This window comes from Mastomys coucha, unplaced genomic scaffold, assembly GCF_008632895.1.
Source record: "Mastomys coucha isolate ucsf_1 unplaced genomic scaffold, UCSF_Mcou_1 pScaffold4, whole genome shotgun sequence".
NCBI classification, from domain to species: Eukaryota; Metazoa; Chordata; class Mammalia; order Rodentia; family Muridae; genus Mastomys; species Mastomys coucha.
This window is the reverse complement of record NW_022196910.1, coordinates 42461470-42484243: the sequence shown is the minus strand read 5'-3', so window position 1 is coordinate 42484243 and position 22774 is coordinate 42461470. Positions and strand designations below refer to the sequence as shown.

General features: G+C 36.0%; 1 protein-coding gene across 2 annotated transcripts in view; it reads right to left on the bottom strand.

Moving 5' to 3' along the window:
* The window catches only part of Zfc3h1 (zinc finger C3H1-type containing), a 52114-nt gene that overhangs the window by 12976 nt on the left and 16364 nt on the right, over positions 1-22774 (bottom strand). The window contains exons 4-23 of one of the 2 annotated variants that reach the window (XM_031350343.1): positions 21576-21774; positions 20588-20811; positions 18873-18993; positions 17923-18020; positions 15266-15475; positions 14923-15087; positions 13059-13196; positions 11736-11857; positions 11253-11402; positions 9578-9752; positions 8961-9092; positions 8023-8565; positions 7816-7925; positions 6135-6266; positions 5910-6031; positions 4952-5053; positions 4636-4755; positions 3076-3259; positions 1214-1400; positions 56-244 (exon numbers count right to left, since the gene is read on the bottom strand). In XM_031350343.1, the coding sequence (XP_031206203.1) occupies positions 56-244; positions 1214-1400; positions 3076-3259; positions 4636-4755; positions 4952-5053; positions 5910-6031; positions 6135-6266; positions 7816-7925; positions 8023-8565; positions 8961-9092; positions 9578-9752; positions 11253-11402; positions 11736-11857; positions 13059-13196; positions 14923-15087; positions 15266-15475; positions 17923-18020; positions 18873-18993; positions 20588-20811; positions 21576-21774 (3423 nt within the window). The remainder of the gene's footprint in view (positions 1-55; positions 245-1213; positions 1401-3075; positions 3260-4635; positions 4756-4951; positions 5054-5909; positions 6032-6134; positions 6267-7815; positions 7926-8022; positions 8566-8960; positions 9093-9577; positions 9753-11252; positions 11403-11735; positions 11858-13058; positions 13197-14922; positions 15088-15265; positions 15476-17922; positions 18021-18872; positions 18994-20587; positions 20812-21575; positions 21775-22774) is intronic. The other variant, XM_031350344.1, reaches the window with a different exon arrangement.

Sequence of the window (22774 nt, the reverse complement as noted above, 5' to 3'; positions counted from 1 at the left end):
GAGACCTGTATACACACTCTGCAAGATGAGATTAGATACTATAATAAATGTTTACCTGTAAAATTGCAAGTGCACTTTGGCATCTCCCAGTGAATATATGTAGCTGAACTCTAAACAAAAGAGCCTCTAAAAGCTGAAAGGACAGAATATCTGATATTTCCCGCTTGGCTGCTCCCATCAGAAACTCCACCATCCTCTCACACACGTAATCCTTTTCTTCAAAGGTACTTTCTAGGTGCAAAAACTGATGGAAACAGTTTCACATCATTAATCTTGCTTTACAGGAAAAAACTACAAACTGTCATTCAATTAAGATACTGTCTCGATAGATGTACAATTCATGCAAAGGGTAACTATAAAAATATATAAGCCTACTTTCCAGTATAATATCCAGATCTGCCTTTGTCACAGATTAGTATATAAAATAGGATGAACTAAAATAAAATGTATTCTCCCAATCATCACTGAGAACAACTGAACTTCATTTCTGAATCAATACATGGTGAACAGACCACCACAGATAAACAAAGCTTGTGTTTATGATCATACACAATCTGTTGATTGGGAATGCAACTCTTTAAAAATAAAAGAATAGTATCTGTAGGCTGGAGAGATAGCTCAGCAGTTAGAAGTCCTGGGTTGAATTCCCACCACCCACACAGCAGCTCACAACGGCCTGTCCCAGTGTTTACCATAGTCTCTGGCATCCAAGGGCACCAGGCACACAAGTGGTGCACAGACATACACTCATACACTCGTTACATGAAATAAAAAATAAAAGAGTATCTGTATGAGAAATATATAACACCCTAAAGAACAGACAAATTTAAGGAAAAATACTACAACTTTTGAATATTCTTTTCTCTGGAAAAGCTTGTAATAATCAACAGCATCAACTGTAGACACTGTTGGGAGTTGGATAGTCTTTACTATCCAAGCCTTTTCATTTTCAGTACCTCAGCTCAAAAAGAACAAGTTATAAGTAATCAACTCATTTATTAAGAGGTAATGTGTTATCCCAATGTTTGAGTTTCAGAAAGTAAATGACAAATCTGAGACATACTGGCACCATAAAGCTGAGGAAAATCATGATAAATTATCTACATGCTGATAAACTACATTATCTATTAAGCGATCTACCAATAATTACGATGCCCCAGGAATTCTGACCATAGCATACATCAACCACATGGATGATATCTTTTCTACTTACAGTCCAAAAGCTTTGATAGTCAGGAGCATACTCAACAGCTGTTTCACACATTTCCTGTACCTCCTCCTTGGTCCCTCTTTTTGAGAACAATCTGAGGTAATGGCACCAAATTTCTGGATTGTCTTTATTGTTTTCCAGAGCTCGAGCCAGTACATTTAAAGCAGAATCTAAAGATTCTGAACACAGTCTGTATGTTTAAAAGAAAGGGCAAAGTGTTCATTGTAAGATGCTGACCAGCTCGGGCTGCAGCTCAGTGTAACAGCACCTGCTTAGCAGGCACATGGCACCAGGTTCAATCACCAGCAGTGTAAAATACTGAAACACTTAACATCTAAGGAGAGCTAATCAAATGAACCAAACTAAGAATCTACTTTCTACTAGAACCTACAAGAAGCCAAGATCACTATGATACAAAGTAATAAACTGGGATTTCAAGTCATGACTGTCAAAGCTCAAAGGTCCTGAGCTCCTGTAGACTAAATAATTTCTTTTTAAGTAGATATTCTGTGAGCATTTACCACAGATAAAAATATAGTATAATAAAAGCACTTGAATTATCAACTTCAATAGTGTTCTACATCCATACTCAGCAATACCTTTTATGATTTATACTGTTTGAAAACAGGAAAGTTAAACAACTCTCTCTCAAGGCCAGCTACGGCCAGCATAAAATATCAAAGCTTTCAATATAATAGTTCTTTTCAGCTCAAGGGCTTGCTATCTCTTAAAGAAGATAATTCTTTCATGAGCCTACTCATAGAGTAATGTACAGTTCTTTTGTCCTTTACTCAATGAGTCAGACAAGAAAGCACTATAACTTACCCCATTCTCATGGAAATGACACACAGGCAAGTTAAATAAGACCCTTTTCAGGTATGTGTGCTTTATCAACACTGTGCTGTTGCCTTACTTAATAGGTTTTAATACTAAGTTTTAAGATAGGTCTTTCCCAGTAGACTGCTTTTTAATAAAAGATACTATTATGCTTTAAAATTACACTGTAAAGATTATTCCTGGCTTGCTCTCTACTATTAAAAAGCAGAAGTTAAGAGTGTGAACAGAAACCACTAACTGAAATATATTAATTAATATGAATATAACCACGCATGGAAAAAAGACCAATTGCATCAGAATTCAAAAATGTCTAAATAAACTTAAATCTCCATTGCAAATTAATCTAAAATTTAACCTATCCCACTCTCCTAATTTTACTAACAGATTTTCACTCCCTTTTTGGTTTTTAAGACAGGGTCTCACTCTGTAGCCTTGGCTGGCCTAAAACTTACTATATAAACCAGGCTAGCCTCAAACTCACAGAAATTCAACTGCTAAAGTAATCCATGTGCTTCATGTATAAACTTCAGTATAATTTAACATCTGTTATCCACTGAGTCATGAACACAAAATGAAGTTCTACTCTTAAAACTTTTTCTACTAGGTTTAGAACAATAATAGAATATTTTTGGCTTTGTAACAAAGCAAACTAAAGAGTCAAAACCAGGTATAACACAATCTACCTCTAATTTCAGTACTTGGGAAGTAAAAAGAGGAGGACCCATTCAAGGGCATCCTTAACCACCCAGCAGGTTCCAGACCAATCAACATTACATGTGACCCTGTTTCAAAAAAAATAAAGTTCTGAAGCAGGTGTGGCGGCTCACACATGCAATGTCAGTATTGGAGAGTCTGAAACTTGAGTGCATGGGCCATCAAGTGAGTTTCAAAAACAAGACCCAATTGATAATAATAAGGAAACCTGATGACCATCAGTGAAGTAAAATAAAGAATAAAGATATAAACTTGACAGCCATTGGTGAAGACTAAAGATATAAATATTTCAGAACAATTTGAAGCTGACCTACCCCTCATTTTGATTCAAGTACTTGTACGCGAGCTTGAGCCAAAGTTGTACATGGGACGGATTTTCCAGTACACTTGCTTCTAAGTTAGCAATGTCATCAGTTTCGCTGGTAAAATATCTAACATCGTCTGGAGTGACAACAGTGTCCAAAGCTGGGACATTTATATGGTTCTCTGGTTGGAAGGCTGTAAGAACAAATACCATTAGCTTTATATTTTCAACCACTCAAGGAAAAAACTTTGTTCTCTTCCCTAAAGACTCTGGTGACAGGTAGTCAGGTGATTTTCAGCTCTAAAGTGGCAGTGTCAGATAATTACCCATCTAAACCTAGACACTTCTAGAAGAAAAAAATATTTCAAGCATCAGGAAAATAACAATAGGACTTAGCTGATAAGCGAGAATTATGGTCTGTTGGTAAACCATTCTAAGTAAGTTAATTAAGTTTAAGTAACAACACTGATAATTCAATTGTGAACTATAATTTAAAAACTAAACTAGAAGTTAAAATGCAGCCATGATGGCACACACCTATAAACTCAGCCCTCCAGAAGTAGAGGCAGGAGGATCAAGAGTTTACGGCCAGTCTTGGCTACATGAAACTTTGTCCTGTAGAAGGAAGAGAAGAGGAGGAAAACCATTTTTGTGTGTGTGTGTGTGATTTTTCGAGACAGGGTTTCTCTGTATAGCCCTGGCTGTCCTGGAACTCACTCTGTAGCCCAGGCTGGCCTCGAACTCAGAAATCCACCTGCCTCTGCCTCCCAAGTGCTGGGATTAAAGGTGTGCGCCATCACCACCCGGCTAAGAAAACCATTTATTAAGTTACTATTTACAAAATATTTCTTCTACACCTCAACTACAGAACTGTTACACAAATATAAATAAGCACATAAGTATACCTGGACATCATTATTAATCCACAAATTATGAAAACTAGAAATAAGAATAAAAGATGTACTTAACAAATACACACATACACACACACGCTTACTGTATGTCAGAAAATAGATTTCAAAATTAAGCAAAAATAATTATTATAAATAATTATATAATGTAATAAAAATAAATATATAATAAAGTATTATTATTACTATTATTATAATAAACATGCTTATAAGGACACAGGCAAAGCAGTAATTTTCAACTAAGGCTATGTTCACCCCACTAAAGCATGTTTGCAAATACATGAGGTACCATAGTTATTAATGAGTGTTCCTCCCAGTTATTGGGCAAAGAGCAGGAATGAAGACATCCTGCAATGTAAGGATCAATGAATACCTATTAATGAAAACATGAAGGGCACCACATTTCAAACAGTGAAAAATACCAATGATACAAGTTTAAGAAACCATATGATGGCTTACAACCATCCGCAATGAGATCTGACCCCTTCTTCTGGGGTGTATGAAGACAGCTACAGTGTACTTACATGTAATAAATAAATAAATCTTTTTAAAAAAAAGAAAAAAAAAGAAACCATATTTATAAACTAGGCTAAAACTGCTAGCATTCTGACGGCGAGAACACCAAGGTAATAACTCCAGCTCTCAACGGCGTGACGTACCATACTTAATTGGTCCTGTAGACTGCTCGTCATCACTACTGCAGCTATTCTCTGATACAGGTTTTCTACAAAACTTTGGCTTCCATTTTCTTTTATCCTTGTAAGTTGTAAATGGAGGGGCTAACAGAGATAGAAGATTGTTAATTTATGTAACTAGTATTTTTTTATTGTTTTAAAGACTTAAAAAGAGCTACAGTTATTTGATCATGATAGTAAAAGACAACATTCACTTTAAGAACATAATGTCAGTCTGCAATCATAAAGAAATAAACAGGCATGCACACATATGCACATATACACACACATACATACTTACTATGACCTTTACTTTCATTAACATTGCTAACAAGGAGAACAGCCATCTGGTCCATTGACATTCGGTCTTTGTTTACTCCAAAAAGTTTTTCAACATACTTTTCTGAAAATAAAATAAGGATAGTGCATTCATTATAAAAAAGTGGCTGCAATAATTGTGCTAGTTAAAGATTACAAACAAAGAATAACTTAAGATTTAAAGTATGGATGGCACTAGTAAGGACTATCTATGACCTACCTATAAAAGAGGAAAACTTATGGTTAGTTTAATTACTCTGACAAATCCTTCCCACCATATCACAATATAAACTGGGGTTGGCAATTCAGGAACAAAAATGAACTACATTATTAGATAAAAGTAGAAGTCCAAATGAGGAATGACAAAGTAACTTCAATGACCTTACAATCACTCTAGATAGTGGTTTAAAAAAAAAAAAACTAGCAAATATTAATTCCTTTAATCCAAAAGACTTATTATTTGGCACCAAACTCTGTGGGAAAATTCAACAATACCAGTGCACAAGTGTTTGCTGGTAATGCATGATTTCTACATCAAATTTTATAAAGTATTTTTTACTTTACTACTTTTAGTCTTAAAGTTTTAAAAATAGCAAAGGAAAACAAGAGGCTATGCTAAAATCAAAAGTAAAATGTCATACAAATGCTATACTTTTAGATGACTAAAAAACTTTCTATAACAGTAATGATGTGTTAAATCTCTGCTGTCATAGCTACTGGCCAGCACTTACCATTGACAACCAAGTACTTGAAATATGACTAGTAAATGGAGTGTGCCTTCATTTAAACTTGCCTTTAAAGGCCAATATGTGGTTAGTGACTACTGTGTAGTGCCGTAGTACCATAGGTGAATGTTAATTAAATTATTAGCCGTTTAAAATATCATAAACGGTGCATGATCTTATTAGAGTCCCTACGTTCAATAAGAACTCTTTACAAACCTGCTGCAGAAGCAATTTCCTCATCAGTGCTTGTCTCTGAACAGCCAATCAAAGACAGATTGTATGAGAGAATGTCCTGGAACAACTGTTTCCGGCTAAGTGTATAGTCTTGTACATGCTGCCTAAATTTAAAACAAGAACACAAAAGATAACCATGGACTTATCAAAAAAAAAAGGAAGCATGACTTTATCTCTAGAGATTTCTTCCAAATAAAAACTACCTACCACTGACAATCATCGTCATTGCATGTTCCTGTTAAATCAAAACGGCAGAAACACTGATCTGGCTCAATCATATTACTGTATGATACTGAACTTAGAGGAAGTTTTTCCTTGGTTCGGTAGTAAGGACTAAATCTAGAAAAAGAATGGACAGGCATGTTAGATGGATAGAAAACTAGACAATTTCTTAAATTTGTATTTCTCAGTTAAAAGTTCTATACCTGCTTACTAATCAAATCAACATTAAAATGAAAATAGCCATGATATAAATAATAGGAACAAGCTACTTTTATAATGGGGACACGAGAGATGTCATGTTGAAAATGAGTGAGGTGTTGTACAACTGTTTCTCAGCACTTGGGAGGTTGAGTTCAAAGAAAGCTGAGCTGACACAGGAAGGCTCCATCTCATTTAAAAGAAAAAATATCAGACTTGGGAAGCATTCAGTGGTAGAGTACCTGCCTAACACAGGTGAGGCCCTAAGTTCAATTCCAAGTACAAATAAATAACAAAAGAACTTTAAAACTATTTATAATACAGGAAAAATAGAAAAATACATAATGCTATATTCTACCATCTTTTTTCCCTCCACACAATAAAATGCTCTTTACTGGTATTTCTTATCTACATTACACAGCCAGCATGAATGCTGGGATATGAGCTTATTCTACCTAGTAAGTGCTTTGTAACCTTATCATTAAATCATATCCATTTAGCAGTCCATAACATCTAGCATTCTGAAAATGTTGTGGGACTTTAGCCACCTAAGAATGCCTAAGTTGGGGAGGGAACAGGGGTTTGATTATTTGTTTTTTTATTTTATTTTTTTTTTTTTTTTGGAAGGGAACCTGAGAAAGGAGATATTGTATGATATGTAAATAAAGGAAACACCTAATAAAAAAAAAGAATGTCTAATTCAACATTACAGAGGCTAGCCAATGACAAGTGAGGAATCCTCAAATTAAAAAACCGTCACTGTCCAAAAATGGCAGCACACAGCTATAATACTAGCACCTGGAAAGCACAGAGCTGAGGATTACCTTTAAGTTTGAAGCTAAAAAGCAGTTCAGCCTGAACTATGTACTAAGATTCTATCTTAAAAAATACTTATAGAAGGTCCTGAGTTCAGATCCTAGCAACCACATGGTGGCTCACAACCACCCATAATGAGATCTGACATCCTCTTCTGGTGCATCTGAACACAGCTAGAATGAATTACACTGGAGCAAGGGGGCCCGAGCAAGCGGGCCAGAGTTCAATTCCCAGCAGCCACACACATGATGGCTCACAGTCCAACCATATGGTGGCTCACAACCATCTATAATGGGATCTGATGCCCTCTTCTTGTGTGTCTGAAGAGAGACAGCAACAGTGTACTCATATACATAAAATAAAATGTGCTATTTTTTTAAAAAAAATACATATAAATCAATGAATAAATAAAAATTTTCACAAGACTCTATTCCTAAAATACTTAACAGAAACTTAGAATTTGAACCCAAAGAACATGCTAAAATTCCCTTTCTGATGTGATTTGAGAACAATAGCAATAAATACTTTTGTCTTCCGTAAAAAGGTTTTCAAGTGATCATAATTCAAGTGCTTTTATTAAGACAGACTTAAGGTAAAGTATTAGGAGCCAGGGTAACTCTGAAATGCACACTATTAACTATCTCTTCTATACCTGTAGGATTTAAAGACAAGAAGAGGGCTCTGGTAAGGTCTAAATGGACATGGCTTCACTTCTGTTGTTTTACTCTGTGCTGTAACAAAATCCACATCCACAGAAATCTCCTGGGGGAAAAAAAAAAATGAAATCACAGTAATCCCAAAGACAAGTGAGGCAGTAAGTAAACTCTAAATGTTATAGAAAATATGAAATGCCACTTACCTGACCATGCATAACTTTTTCTGTAATGCCTGTGGTAGTTTTTAAAATCAACTGTTTTAAACTGTCAGCTTTTGAATATAATTTTTGTAATTCACCTATTTTTAACCCTAGAAAAAGTTCTGGCTTTTCCACAGTACTCTTACTAAGTTTGTTTATACACTCTTTGTTAGGCGTGTCAGTGTGCTTAAGGTTGGGCTTAGTGAAAGAATTGGACTCTAGGAAGGATCTTCTTCGTTCTCTGTTTGAACCTGATAAAACTTCATCATCAACATCATTTTCTTCTGTGTCCAAGGTTAATTTATCCTGGGTCAGATCATGAAGCGAGGGTTGAGGTAAAGAAAACTCAGATTCCTCTTCCACAACGGGAACAAGGTTTTGTTGTTCCTTTGCTTTGAGGGCTCGGGCTTCTTTTAACTTTTGAATTTTCAAGGCATATTCATATTCTAGCTTTTGTAATCGTCTTTTTTCCATAGCAATTAATTCTGCTGAATGCTTCCTTGGACTTGATATTGGAGAATTATCCAGTCTCATCATTTTGTTTGGCTGTGGGAGAAAAGTAAATACTTTATATCATTTTATACAATCATACATAATTGCTCACAAGATAACTGTGGTATCACTAGAATATTATACCAATGCCACAAAACCAAACAGTCAAGGAGAGCGAAACAATTTAACAAGCAACACACGTTTGCAAGTTAATCAGTGACCAACAAAAACTAAAAGCAATGCAAAATAAATTTTAAAAGCATCCAAAATATAAGTATCACTTAAAAACAAACTCTAGAATGTACAGACTGAATAGTAATATAATCTGTTCTCTTTGAAGTTGCAGCAAAGTTGGAATTCACTTTATACATCTCTTAGCTTAGAAGTACCACTAAAATTTAAAAAAAAAAAAAATCTCTGCTTTCCAGAAATATTCCTAGGCAACTTACTCCAAGGCGATCTTGTTCCAGTTTACGCTTCCCTAGTTCTTTACTAGCCACTGCCTTTGCCCGAGCAAGCTCTTCTCCATACTTCAGAGTCAAAGCTTTCTTAATGGTAACACGCTGTTGAACTCTGTGAATCTAAAAACAGAAAGCATAAATTAAAATCTTTTTGAAATATCATCTCAAACACAATAGCTTTAGAGGTATTCAACTCAAAGTAAAAATATTCTAAGAGTATGTCTCAATAAGACCACAGGTTACATGTATGCCGATAGCTTAGGTTCAATCTTTCCCCCTTTGCTTTAGAGGAAAAACAAAACCAAAAATAAACATTAAACACTGCCCATGTAAATATATAGTACTGGGTTGGAAAGTGAGTTCCACAGTTTCCTGCTTTCCAGAGGCCTGGAGCTCGGTTCCTAGCACCCACATGCAGCAGCTCACAACTCCCTATAACTCCAGCTCCAAGGAATACAATGTCTGACTGACTACAGTGAGCACTGGCACACACACTGTAACAGACACACACACACACACATATGCACAGGAATAAAAATAAAACTTTTTAAAAAATATAGTACACATCAGACTACACTATTTAATTTTTTAGAAAAGAACATTACTTGTTCTTGGAGCTTCTTCAAAAACATCCTGTTAACACTGAGGATTTTCTCTGCTGCCTGAAGTTGTTCTGTAAGTTTTGTAATTTTTGCTTCAGCATTTCGAACAGACTCTTTCTTCTTGGCTTCTTGCAGTACTAGATTCTTTAAAACTGATTCATCTTTAATCAAGAGAATCCTGAGTGGTAAACAACAGAATTCTTATTTTTTCTAGAACTAGCAGACTAACACCATCAAAACAGAAACATTTCAAATTAATAACATAATAATGTATCTTAAGAATTTTTATCTACATACAAATAATTTGAAAGAGACAACTCTGGTCATAAACTGAAGACAAATCCTACAAGTTATAAAATAGTTTAGTACAAGATGAACACCCAAAACCTAAACACTTGCAAATATACTGTGCTCAGAACTTAATGCTTAGCGCCCCATTCAGAAGGAAATCAGAGCATGTGTCTGTATGGAAGTCATTGTGCCATCTTGCAGTGCTCATGATGTATTTGTTTTAAAATCACAATTACATTCACTTTCATGACTCACACAAAGAGGTCCAGGGGTCTGAAGTGTTAGAAATGAGGCTACACATATTCCTTTTCCTTAAGGACCTCCAGATGAATATTTAAAAGCTTGCCTTTAAAGTCATTATGCTACTTAAACATAAACAATTCTACATGTTAATTTAGGAGATCAGACAGCATGAACATCATTCACTGAATCAGATAGTAACTTTTTCCAACAATCAAGTCCACTTTTAATAATAGAGGTAAATTGGGTAGAAGTGCATACCTCTAATATCAACATTCAGGAAGCAGAGGCATGAAGACTGCCACAAATTTGAAGCCAGCCTTGTCTACACACCAAGTTCCAGGCCAGCCAGGGCTACACATACCTCAAAAATAAACATACACATATACCCCTCAACATAAGTTATAGGAATGTGCTTTCCCTTAAAAGATAAAAATACGCTTTACAATGAAGATGTTCTAAAAATGGCCATCTAAAAAAAAAAAAAAATTGAAGATGTTCTAAATATATTCAAAAGTTCTTAGGGTTATAAAATGAGGAAATTCATAAATGATCTTAGCAATGAATAAACTGCTTCAATCTGTCAACCTTCCTTAAAGGTCTTGGTACCTCTAATTAAAATAAATTAAATTACCTTATATAACTGTGAGGTATGTGTTCTATTCAATAGAACGAATAACTGCTATAGTTTGACCACATGGGAGAATCTGTGACCAGGAGTTGTCCAGCACCTCCCTCCCACATCCACACTCCTGCTCTTATACCTAACTCAACCCTGTATGAAGAATTTTTTTTTTTTTAGTTTTTTGAGACAGGGTTTCTCTTTGTAGCCCTGGCTGTCCTGGAACTCACTCTGTAGACCAGGCTGGCCTCTAACTCAGAAATCCGCCTGTCTCTGCCTCCCAAGCGCTGGGAGTAAAGGCGTGCGCCACCACTGCCCGGCTGTATGGAGATTTTTAAGACCCTAGAGAGGTTGGGGTGTAACATGTTTGCCACTGGTTGGGAGTGGGAAAACCACTGGAAGATAAAATTGTAATCCTACAGTAGTTACTAATGACATATACAAATATAAATATAGATATAGATCTTCCAATTCAGGCACATAAAGAAATATACCAAATTTAATCAGACACTAAATGAGACTCACTTGTGTTTTTTAAGCTTTGCTTCTGCATCTGCAACTTGCTTAGTAACCATTGCTATTCTACCAATCCCATCCATTTCCACATCCGAGTTTGCTGGGGATGAAGAACTTGTCTTCAATTGATCTGATTTAATCAAACGTTGTTTCTCACGACTAAATTGAGAGAGGAAATAGACCAAAGAGTAAACCAAAAGCATTTTCTTTAAAATACACTTTTATAAAATACATGTTAATGACACTGACTATAACCAGTATATAGACTCAAGTTGACATTTGCACTCAGAGCTAACAGTGCAGTTCTTCTGTGTTTCCTAAGCTAGTTGTACCTCAGTGCCCCACTGTATTTAGGTTGACAGATGACTGACTCCCCATGTATAAACCATAACACTGACTCCATAACTAGGATAACTTCAGAGTCCTGGTTTATACAGATAAAAGAAACTTCAGCAAACACTACTTTCAAGTGAATTACAGACTCTCCCTTACTTGGCAATCTCTTCCTTTAACAATCTGTATTCCATCTTCTTTTCTTCAGGTAGAGCTTCAGGGGTTCGCAGAGGGTCATTTTCTTTTTCAGATTTTGGAGGTACTTTGGGTTTTGAAGCTTGCTAAAAAAAAAAAAAAAAAAAAAAAAAAAAGGCATTTGAAATCAACAAGATCAACAGCTTTCAAAATTTCTCCTCTGCTATTTATATTTTATGTTATTCCACCGTATATGCTAAGATACTGACTATCTTAGCACTAGCCTTACTCTTCTTTTGAAAACTAAACAGGCTAGTTGTCAACTCCCCAATTACATAATCTACCTAGTCAAAAGCTATTCCTTAAAAACACAAAGTTGCCGGGCGGTGGTGGCGCACGCCTTTAATCCCAGCACTTGGGAGGCAGAGGCAGGCGGATTTCTGAGTTCGAGGCCAGCCTGGTCTCCAGAGTGAGTTCCAGGACAGCCAGGCCTATACAGAGAAACCCTGTCTCGAAAAAAAACCAAAAAAAAAAAAAAAAAAAAAAAAAAAAAAAAAAAAAAAAAAAAAAAAAAAACCACAAAGTTGAATCATACTGGAACAGAAAAAATCCTGAAAGGTCTTAAACACTATAGATTTTTTTTTTTACTTAGATACTGGTGTTTTGAGTTGAAGAGTACTGTGGTTAAGAGCACTGACTGCTCTTCCAGAGGTCCTGAGTTCAATTCCCAGCAACCACATGGTGGCTCATAACCATCTGTAATGAGATCTAACGTTGCTTCTGAAGAGAGCAACAGTGTACTCATACATAAAATAAATAAGTCTTTAAAAAAAAGAAAGAAAGAAAACTAGTGTTTCAGTTAATGTAATACAATGCTGAACATTTAATTTCCCTTGTACACAGATGAATCCATTTTACTATTCTGAAAGGGAGTAATTGAAAACACAAAGGCAATTTTCTTTTCTTGTTTTGTCTTGTTTTGTTTTGTTTCGAGACAGGGTTTCTCTGTGTTGCCCTGGCTGTCCTGGAACTCACTCTGTAGACCAAGCTGGCCTCCAAGTGAGAAATCTACCTGCCTCTGCCTCCCAAGTGCTGGGATTAAAGGCATGGGCCACCACTGCCGGGCAACGAATTTATGGCTGCCTGGAGATGCAATTTTCAAAACAGCAAAATCTAAGAAATGAACAGATACTTCAGTATATAAGTACTAAAAGCACAAATACTTTTTCTACAAACCATTGTACTTAATATGCTTAAAGTCTAAGATCTAATTTTTTTCAGGAACAAAATTAACGTTAATGATTGCCAATACACCAACTGTCTTACAACATTAATTATAGCACATACCTCCGCAGTTCGTCTTGCTTCTTTGATCATGGACTCTAATCCACCAAAAACACTATTGGTTGACTTGGAAGCTTCTCCATCAGACTCACTATCATCTGAATCATTCAGGGTTACAACCACTGATTTATGTTTTGGAAGCTACAAAAGCAATGCATTTGTTAATCATGATTATACATGCATTCCTTTTTTTTTCTTCCCCTCTTAAAAAAAAAAAAAATGTGTCTTGGGGCTCAGTGATTAAGAGCACTCAGTCTTTTCTTCCAGAGGCCCTGAGTTCAATCTCCGGCAACCAGATGGTGGCTCACAACCATCTATAATGGGATCCAGTGACCTCTTCTGGCCTGTAGGCACACATACAGATAGAGTACTCATACATAAAATAAATCTTCAAAAATTGAACTGTGTTTGCCTGTGTGTCTATGTGTCTGTGCATATGCCACATGTGTGTATAGCAGGTGGCCTTGGAGGCCAGAGGAGGGTATTCAATTGCCTAAAGTTGGAATTACAGCTGGTTTGAGCAGCATAACACAGGTACCGCAAACCAAACTCCTTACAGGAATAGAAGTACTCTTAACCACTGAGCAATCTCTCCAGCCCCTCAGGAAAAACATTTCAATTCTTTTTATTATTCTTTGAAAATTAAGTGTACAGCTTCATACAAGTCTTTTAGATTCTTTGTATATCAACACACAAAAATAACAAGCTCTACATAGCATATAGTGGCACTTCTGATTACATTTTATTATATCCCCAATATGGTTATAATCCAAGCACAAAAACCAGTCTTCCAGATATTACAATGACCACCTTCTAGAATAATTTTTTTTCTTTCTATGAAGAAATACACTGCCATCTACATTAACTCAAAGAAATCATTTACAAACTTTGTAGACTCTTTGACTACAACTACAGAGTGATTGACCAAAGTTAGTCGTCCTATTGGAGGAAAGATTTCAACTTGACTTTGCTATATTTTCTTTTAAAGCTATTAGGAACTAAGATTTTAAAAAGTTTCATTGCAACCTTTATTTTCTAGTGCTGGGGACTAAACCCAAAGCTTTGTACATGCTAAGGAAATCATTCTCACCAAACCACATTCACAGTTCTTGGGGGTTTCTTTATTGTGCCAGACTCATATTACGTAGCCCAGGAAGAACTCAAAAGCTTCCAACACCTATATGCTGGTGTTAATGTATCACGAGACTCAGATCAACTCCTATATGCTGGTGTTACATGTACCACCAGACTCAGATCAACTCCCTTAATAAACATCATGAGTAAATCTTCCATTTAGTATGATCGCTGGTTGAAAATATGAACAAGTTATTTAAGAAATAGTTTGGCTTGGTGGCACAGGCCTGCAATTCCTACTAGTCTGGAGGCTGAGACAGGACTATCAAGTTCAAGGCCTGCCTGTATAATTCAGTGAGATCTCCAAATTTAAAAAGAAAAAAAAAAAAAGGTACTTTGTTAGTATGCTTGTCTGTTGTGGGGGAAGGTCTAGGTTCAATTCTCACTCCTATTAAAAATTTTTTAAACAGCAAAGCACCGAGAAGAATTTTAGATACTTGTTACAAATGATACCAGAAAAGGCTGAAAATGGACCAATTTAAGTTCTTTAAAAAGAGCAAAGAATAGCTATCACACTCTGAGCAGAACACATTCTCAAACACACCATCCCCAAGTCTACCAGTCTGCAAGGGAACATGCTACTCTTACTTCAAACTGCTTTTAAGTTTTTCGTTTGTAGTTATATAAGAATTTATTTTTGTATACGAATGAACTAGATGGTAGAGACAGGACAGTAAAAATAATTCTAATAAGCTATTTGAATAAAAGTATTGAGTCTTATGTTTGTTTTTACCGAGATCACAGTTCGTGGAAGACGTGGTCCTCTGTGAAACTTTGGATTCTGGATCCTAGGCTGAGATACTGTATTAATACTGACTATTGATAGATTGCTTCTTGACAAAGGCTGAGAATTGTTCAGAACTGGAGGTGAAGGTGGGTCACTATTACTGGATGTTTCCTAATAAGAAAAAGATAAACATTTCCAAATAAAAAGACCACGTCTGTCACTTTAGAGATCTGAAGTAAAATAACATTAGAGTTAGCCTAACTTTGCTGAAAAACCTATTAGCTCTGAAAGAGAACATCCTAATGCTTAGGTGCAAGAGCACCACCTAGAGGGTCAGGCACTAAATTACCTCTGGCTTAAAAGCTCTTTTATTTGCTAGAGATTTAAGTAGTTCCTCTCGAAGGAGCATTTCTTCCTCCTCCTCTTCATCTGCAAATGGTGGCTTTGGAGGCTGCTCTGGATCTTCAGGTGGTAGAGGTGGCAAAGGTGGAAGAGGAGGTAGAGGGTCAAGAGAAACGCACAGGCCTTCCCCATAAGACTGGTTCAAAGACGGCACAGACTGGGTTTTAAAGAAGAAATCATTTAAATTTAAATTTGATTAACTTCAAACATCTCTGAAGAATTATTAAATCAGAAAAAGTAAATTTTTATTTAGTTGTTCTATGTATACCGATATAAATATTATGCACAACTCAAAGCTAGTGCAGAATATTCAATGATTAAAATGTTACTTTTGCAATTAACAATATTTGAAACATTATAAGTTTCACAGTAATTTTACAAATACCTCTGTTCCTACCCTTACCTACAATTAAAATTCTAGACAGTATAAGAATCCAATTAGACAAGGTCTTTAGATCAAATCAAATTTTAAAACAAAAATCAGTAAAACTAAAATTAATATTGTATTTAAGTTAAAGCATATATGTATTTATAGACAAGGTCTCATTGTATAGCCCAGAGTAGCCTGGAACTTACTATGTAGACCAGGCTGGCCATAAGAGATCCACCTCCCTGTTCCTCCCAAGCCCTGACATGTATTATCACACATAGGGATAAATTTAAAAGAATAACAAACTAAAATATTTTAGTAGTAAAACTTTACAAGTAGCATTAAAATCAAATTACAAATCAAAGGGATAAGAGTAAGACCCCAGAGTACCTATCTGTCCAACATCTCTTAAAATCCTTGTAAAAATGGCTTCTTAGAGATTATATAGGAAACTCGATTTCTATAAATCCCTTAGTTTAGATGCTTTTGTTTCAAAGACTTTTCAGTAATCCTCACAATTGATTAGCTCACTCATTCCTCGTTCTCAAAAGAAAACATGTCAGTTTCCCTTACCATAACCACCCCCAGAAGATACTAAGCATCTACCAAGAAAATTTTCAATAGAAAAGTTAATTACCTAGTAGGAGATTCTGTCTGATCTCTAGATGCTCTCAATCTAGAAATAACTGCAGAACCTTTATTTTGTGATCTTTTTTTTCTCTCTCGAAACAGGGTTTCTCTGTGTAGCTTTGGCTGTCCTGGAACTCACTCTGTAGACTAGGCTGGCCTCGAACTCAGAAATCCACCTGCCTCTGCCTCCCAAATGCTGGGATTAAAGGCGTGCGCCACCACCGCCTGGCAGATTTTTTTTTTTTTTTTTTTTTAAAAGGGATGCTGCTGGCCAGAGTGGCAGCAGGTACCTTTAGCCCAAGTGCCCAGGGGCAGAGCAGGCTGATCTTTGAGGCCATTCTCATTTAAACATCAGGCCACATGGGGTATATAGTGAGACCTGTCTTAAAACAAAGCAGGGTAATTGATAGATTTTTTTTTTTAAAGATCAGTCCTGGCGTGATGACTCAATGGGTCAAAGCAGGTCCCTAGAACCAACGTAGTGGAAGAAGAGAAACAAAGTTGTGCTCGACCTTCGCACGTGTGCTTCAGCATGTGCAGACATACATGTACAGACATACAAACATATGCATTTTAAAAATCAAATGAAAAAGATTTAATTTCTGTAGATAATATGCTTCTTCTGCTTGATTTTCAAGTAAAACATAATGATGGTAATCCAAAGAAGAGTATGTATCCTATTTAAATCTTAATTCATTAAAAAAAAATTTCCAGGTCAAGCATGGTAGCACGTGCCTTTAATCCCAGCATTCCAGAGGCAGAAGCAAAGGTATCTCTGTGAGTTTAAGGACAGCCTGGGCTACAAAGTGAATTCCAGAACTATTACCCAGGGAAATCTTGTCTCAAGGAAACAAAACAAAAATTCAGAAGGGAGATCTCTGAGTTTGAGGCCAGTCTTGTCTACATAATTAGTTCTACAACATGCAGGGCTATGTAAACCCTGCCTCCGAAAACAAACAAAGAAAAAAAATCAATAAAATAAAACAGAGAGCAGCAATTTTTATTCTGCTATGGAATAAATTTTATGAGAAGCAATTATTTGAGATGCAAAGAAGGAAGACTGATATCAATAAAATTAAAATTAGCTATAATTAAAAAAACAAAACTACCAAGTGAATAGCTAGAATATCACCTGTTTAATTCTACATATTTCTGGCTATTAATTCTAAATAGTGATTATGATTTTTAAGAACTCTTCAGGGCTGGTGAGATAGCTCAGCAGGTAAGAGCACCAACTGCTCTTCCGAAGGTCCTGAGTTCAAATCCCAGCAACCACCCATAATGAGATCTGACGCCCTCTTCTGATGTGTCTGAAGACAGCTACAGTGCACTTATGTATAATAATAAATAAATCTGTGGGCCTGAGCGAGCAGGGACTGAGTGAGCAGGGTCTACCGGAGCAATCAAAGGTCCTAAAAGTCAATTCCCAATGACCAGATGAAGGCTCACAACCATCTGTACAGCTAGAGTGTGTACTCATATACATAAAATAAATAAAATAAATAAATAAAGGAACTCTTCAAACCAAACAATTCATACTAGTTTCCCAAAACACATTTGAAGATACACAGTAATTTCTTTAGGATCACTCAGTTTTTACTTACTGAAACCTGAGCTGGTGGAGGCAAAGAAACAGATGGTGCTGAAGAAAAATACCCCAGTGAACACTCAGAAAAAAACGGTGGTTGTACTGGTGAAGGAGCTGTTTGAAAGAAAGACACAAGTTTAGTAAAGTGCTTCAACAGGAGTATTATTAAAGGTATCGGTATGCTTGAGGACATACACCTAGGCGGAGTGTAAATTAGATCTCATAAATTTATGATAAATCTTAAACTCCTATGCATCCTTCTTGAATCATATAAATTGTTCTTAAATGATAAAGTTAAAAGTTTCTTTTAAGCTGGCATTTAATTCCTCAAAATTCATGTTAGGCATCGTACCATATGCCTACAATCCCAGGCACTCCTAAGTCCTCAGCTTCTCAAAGGCTGTCTGTATCGTTTCTCCTGCCTCAGGTACAGGTGTTTAAAATTACTAAGAGAATAGATCGCTCATGAATCACATCTGAGTATCAAGAAAAACTGCCTGAGCATGGTGGCTCATGGCTTTAGTCCCAGAACTCATAAAATCATTTAGATCAAATACTCAACAGAGTTGAAACAAAGCTTTTTAATTTAGAGCCTCAGGCCTAGAGAGATGGCTCAGCAGTTAAAGGCACTAACTGGCCTTCCAGATAGACCTGGGTTCAAATTCCAGCACCCACACGGTAGCTCACAACTGCTGGTAACTCCAAGATCTGACATTTTCATATAGACATACATGCAGGCAAAATATCAATGCACATAAAATAAAAGTTTTTCTTAAGTTTTAATTTAAACCTCTTTAGAAAAGTATACTTGAAAATAAAGGTTAAAACTATACAACAGAAATGTACGCTAAGTTTTCACAGTATCATATAAAACTCATCAGTAAATCTCACCTTCATTAAGACATTTCATTGAAGGTTGAGTAGCTTAATTGTGAGTATAAAATGTTTCTAAGTTTTGTCTCCTACCTGGAGAACTGGTTTCACTATCTGTATCCATAGCAACTTCTTCATAGTTATCATATTGATAGATGCCTCCTCCACTGTCAGACTGCTTTTCTAAGGATCGCCTCAGGTCAGGATCTGAAGACTAAGTATATGACAAACATTTTCTTAGGCTATTCTTGGGTTACTTATCACAAGAGCTGATAATTATCTTTTAAGGGCAAATACCCCAAATCAGTATAATTCAATGAGGCTTGCACATGGCATAAAATCTGGAAAGTGCCTCTGACAGTTATGTATTATCTATACAAATGAATTTCCCCTCTGTCTAAGCAATTAAATTGGAATCCTTAAAAAATAAAATCAGATTACAAAGTCCTTACAACCATTACGATTTAGGCATGAAACTAGTAGGAAAATGGTCATTTAAGTATTAAATTATAATATCAGATTTTTTTTAAGTAAAGAATAGGAGCTGTAGAGATGGCTCAGTGGTTAAGAGTACTGGCCAATTCCCAGCACCTATATGGTAGCTCACAAGTGTGACTCCAGTTCTAGAGGATCCAATGTCTTCTTCTAGCCTCTACAGGCATCAGGCATGCATATAGGTAAATACATACTGAAAAGTCAACAACATTTTAGTTATAAATGAATCAATTGTATCTGAAAACTATAAGCTTGACTGCATGTTTATATGCTATGCTTTTTATATCTTCTGTTTTACTCCCAGAGTTTATGACAAAAACTAGAGGCCAGGTAGTGGTGGCACACGCCTTTAGTCCCAGCACTTGGGAGGCAGAGGCAGGCAGATTCCTGAGTTCAAGGCCAGCCTGGTCTACAGAGTGAGTTCCAGGACAGCCAGGACTACACAGAGAAACCCTGTCTCGAAAAAACAAACAAACAAAAAAACCTAGAAAAACCTATGCAGGCAGAGATAAGAAAGTACAAATAATATATTTATCTCTAGACAAATATTCTATTTGTAAGGGTCTTAATTGTAAATATTATTATAATCCTTGCCTAAAGAAAGCTTCCCCTTGACTCTCACCTTAAAGAACTTTTTAAAACTTTTAAAACTTTTTTTAAAAACTTTTAAAAGTTAATATACTCACAAGTGTATTCTTAAAGTTCAAAACTCCAAAAATATTATCACTGTTAATATTACCAAGCCAAATAACAACTCTCCCAGCTTATTTTTCCGGATAGCACCCAAAAAGGAAATGTCTTACCCAGTCATTGTCAATAACATATAAAATAATGGTCACGACTAACATAGTAAAGACTAAATATAAAACAGCCAGGGGCAATGAAGTCATAAAATTTAAAAAAAAACAAAAAACAAAAAACCCACAAAACCACAAAGTGGAGAAGTGGTTGAAGACGACATCCTGAAGACTGAGTCTGCTACATCAAACACAGAAGGGAAAGGACTATCAATAGATGCTCTACCAAACTTAAGATATTTAGTTTCCCTTAGCTAATTGGATCTTTGAAATAATATTAACAAAACACTTAAAGACAAACATTCTGGGCCAATGGGATGGCTTCAGTGACTGCCGAGCACATGATCAGAGCTCAATCTCCATGACCCACATGATAGAACTGACTCCTGCAAGCTGTCCCCTGGTCTCCACACATGCACTATGGTACAAGTGTTCTGATCCTCAAAAAAAATGAATGAATGAATGAATGAAAGAAATCTTAAAAACTTTTGCACATTTTGACGTGATAGTTCTTACTTTACTTCTTGATCTCCTCTTCCCACCAACCAATTTCATGAATCGATTGTACTGTTCTTCCTGATTTGAAAGGTCTCTGATTTTTCTAATTTCTTCTTCTCTTTTCCTCCTCTCTTCTTCCTCAGCATGTTTCCGCTGGTCCTCTTCTTTCTGTCTCTCCTGCTCTTTCTGCTGCTGGAGTTTCTTCCATGCCTTTGTCTGCTGCTTCCGTAAGGCTTGTTTAGCTTCCCATGAAAGTAGAATGTCAGTTATCTACCAACTAAAAGTTAAAACTTAAGCAGTGTTTTTATATCGCTAACTAACAGAACAGAGAGTCGGTCGTCCCTGAATTCTATTTATAACAGTATTCACATCCAATTTAGGACTATGTAATTTCCCAAACTCTAAACTTGCTGAATTACAGGGCTAGAGCGATAGCTCAGTGGTTAAGAACAAGAAGACCCAGGTTCAATTCCTAGCTCACAACCATCTGTAACTCCAATTCTAGATACTCATGTGGCCTCCTAAGGCATCAAACAGGACATGATTCAGACACATACATGTGGGCAGAATACCCATACATATAAAATGCTTTTACTTAAAAAATGTTTTCATACAAGTTCCTAATACCCTTTTCCCTCTCTGATCCTACCCACCTCTCTACCCAACTTTTGTTCTCATCACCCCTCCCCAAACCCCTACAGGCTCCATGCCCAAAAGTAGCTGGCCAATACAAAAACAGGCTCCACATCATTTTGTGAATTTTTTGGCTTTTTGGAGTTTCAATGTGTATGTGTGTGTGTGCGCACGTGTGCACACGTGCATGTATGCGTTTTATTAGTTTTCTTAAGTTTGTTTTGACTTTCAGTTTTTGGTTTGGGTTTGTTTTGTTTTGATTTTTATTATAGAGAAGAGTAATTTTCTTTAAAAAAAAAAAATGTCGGAAATGACAGCTAGAGATACTACAAGACATACTCGCTCAACTGAAACGGTTTAAAGAGCTCATCACCTGTGGTGCTCACTTTCTTGGCCGAGTGTGCTTTCGTGCTGGTTTTGGCCTTTTGCTGTGCAGTTTTGGTCTTGGTCAGTTTTTCTTTGCTCTCCTTCATCACCTGCTGCTCTTTCTGCTGCCATTTTTTACTAGCTGACTGAAGAGCCAGAAGGCGAAGCTGCAGTTCAGACAGTTCCTCCTCTTCTTCACCAAGTTTCTTTAAAACAGAAAAAAATGTTACTATTTTTAAATTCTCTTACTCAACTTTAAACATTTGCCAACTTGAATCTTTTACCAACTCAATTAAAATGTAATGTTAGCATCAAAATAAAATATTTAAATGGAAAATATGGATAAAATAACAAAAACTCATTTCCCTTCTATAAATCAAGACTAATGTAATTCTTATAATACAGACAGACAGTCAATTGGTAGAAATTACTGGTTTGTATGTAAATATGCAGACATGAAGCAGAAGAGGAAAGTAAGAGCTGGACAACATTTAAGACGAGACAACAGCAGGAAGCCAGCAATAAGTGAAGTGACTCATCCAGCTGCAGTACAAGAATACTAAAGACCAGAGTTACAATTCCAAGGACAATGTTAAGTTTTTAACATTATTGCAGGAGGAAAAAGATGTTCTCATTAGTTTGCATTTGAATGTTTTATGTTCTAAGTACAGATATTCCCGGAATACTTAAAATATTTTGAATACCCATTTTTCTTCAAAGAAACTAAAATAGGTTATCTTAAAAGCACGTGTTCTAAACGTGTTTTCGAACTGAAGTAACTTGCTAATTTTTCACTCTACCTTTCAAATTTTTAACTACACTACATAAATACTATACAAACTGATGGGTACTTGTGCTGTTTCGATATGCACACATACTATAGTATTTAAATCAGATCTAATTATCTCAGCCATTTATTACTTCTTTACAGTGAAAACATCAAAAATCTTGTCTTTCTGGCCACTTAGAAAAGCTCACCAGAACTTCTTATTCCTAATCATTGCAACTTGAAATGTCTTTAGAAAATTAGCTTGCCCTACATCTCCATACTTTCACTGAAATGTAACTTTTTTTTTAAAGATTTATTTATTATTTGTAAGTACACTGTAGCTGTCTTCAGACACTCCAGAAGAGGGCGTCAGATCTCATTACAGATAGTTGTGAGCCACTATGTGGTTGCTGGGATTTGAACTCAGGACCTTTGGA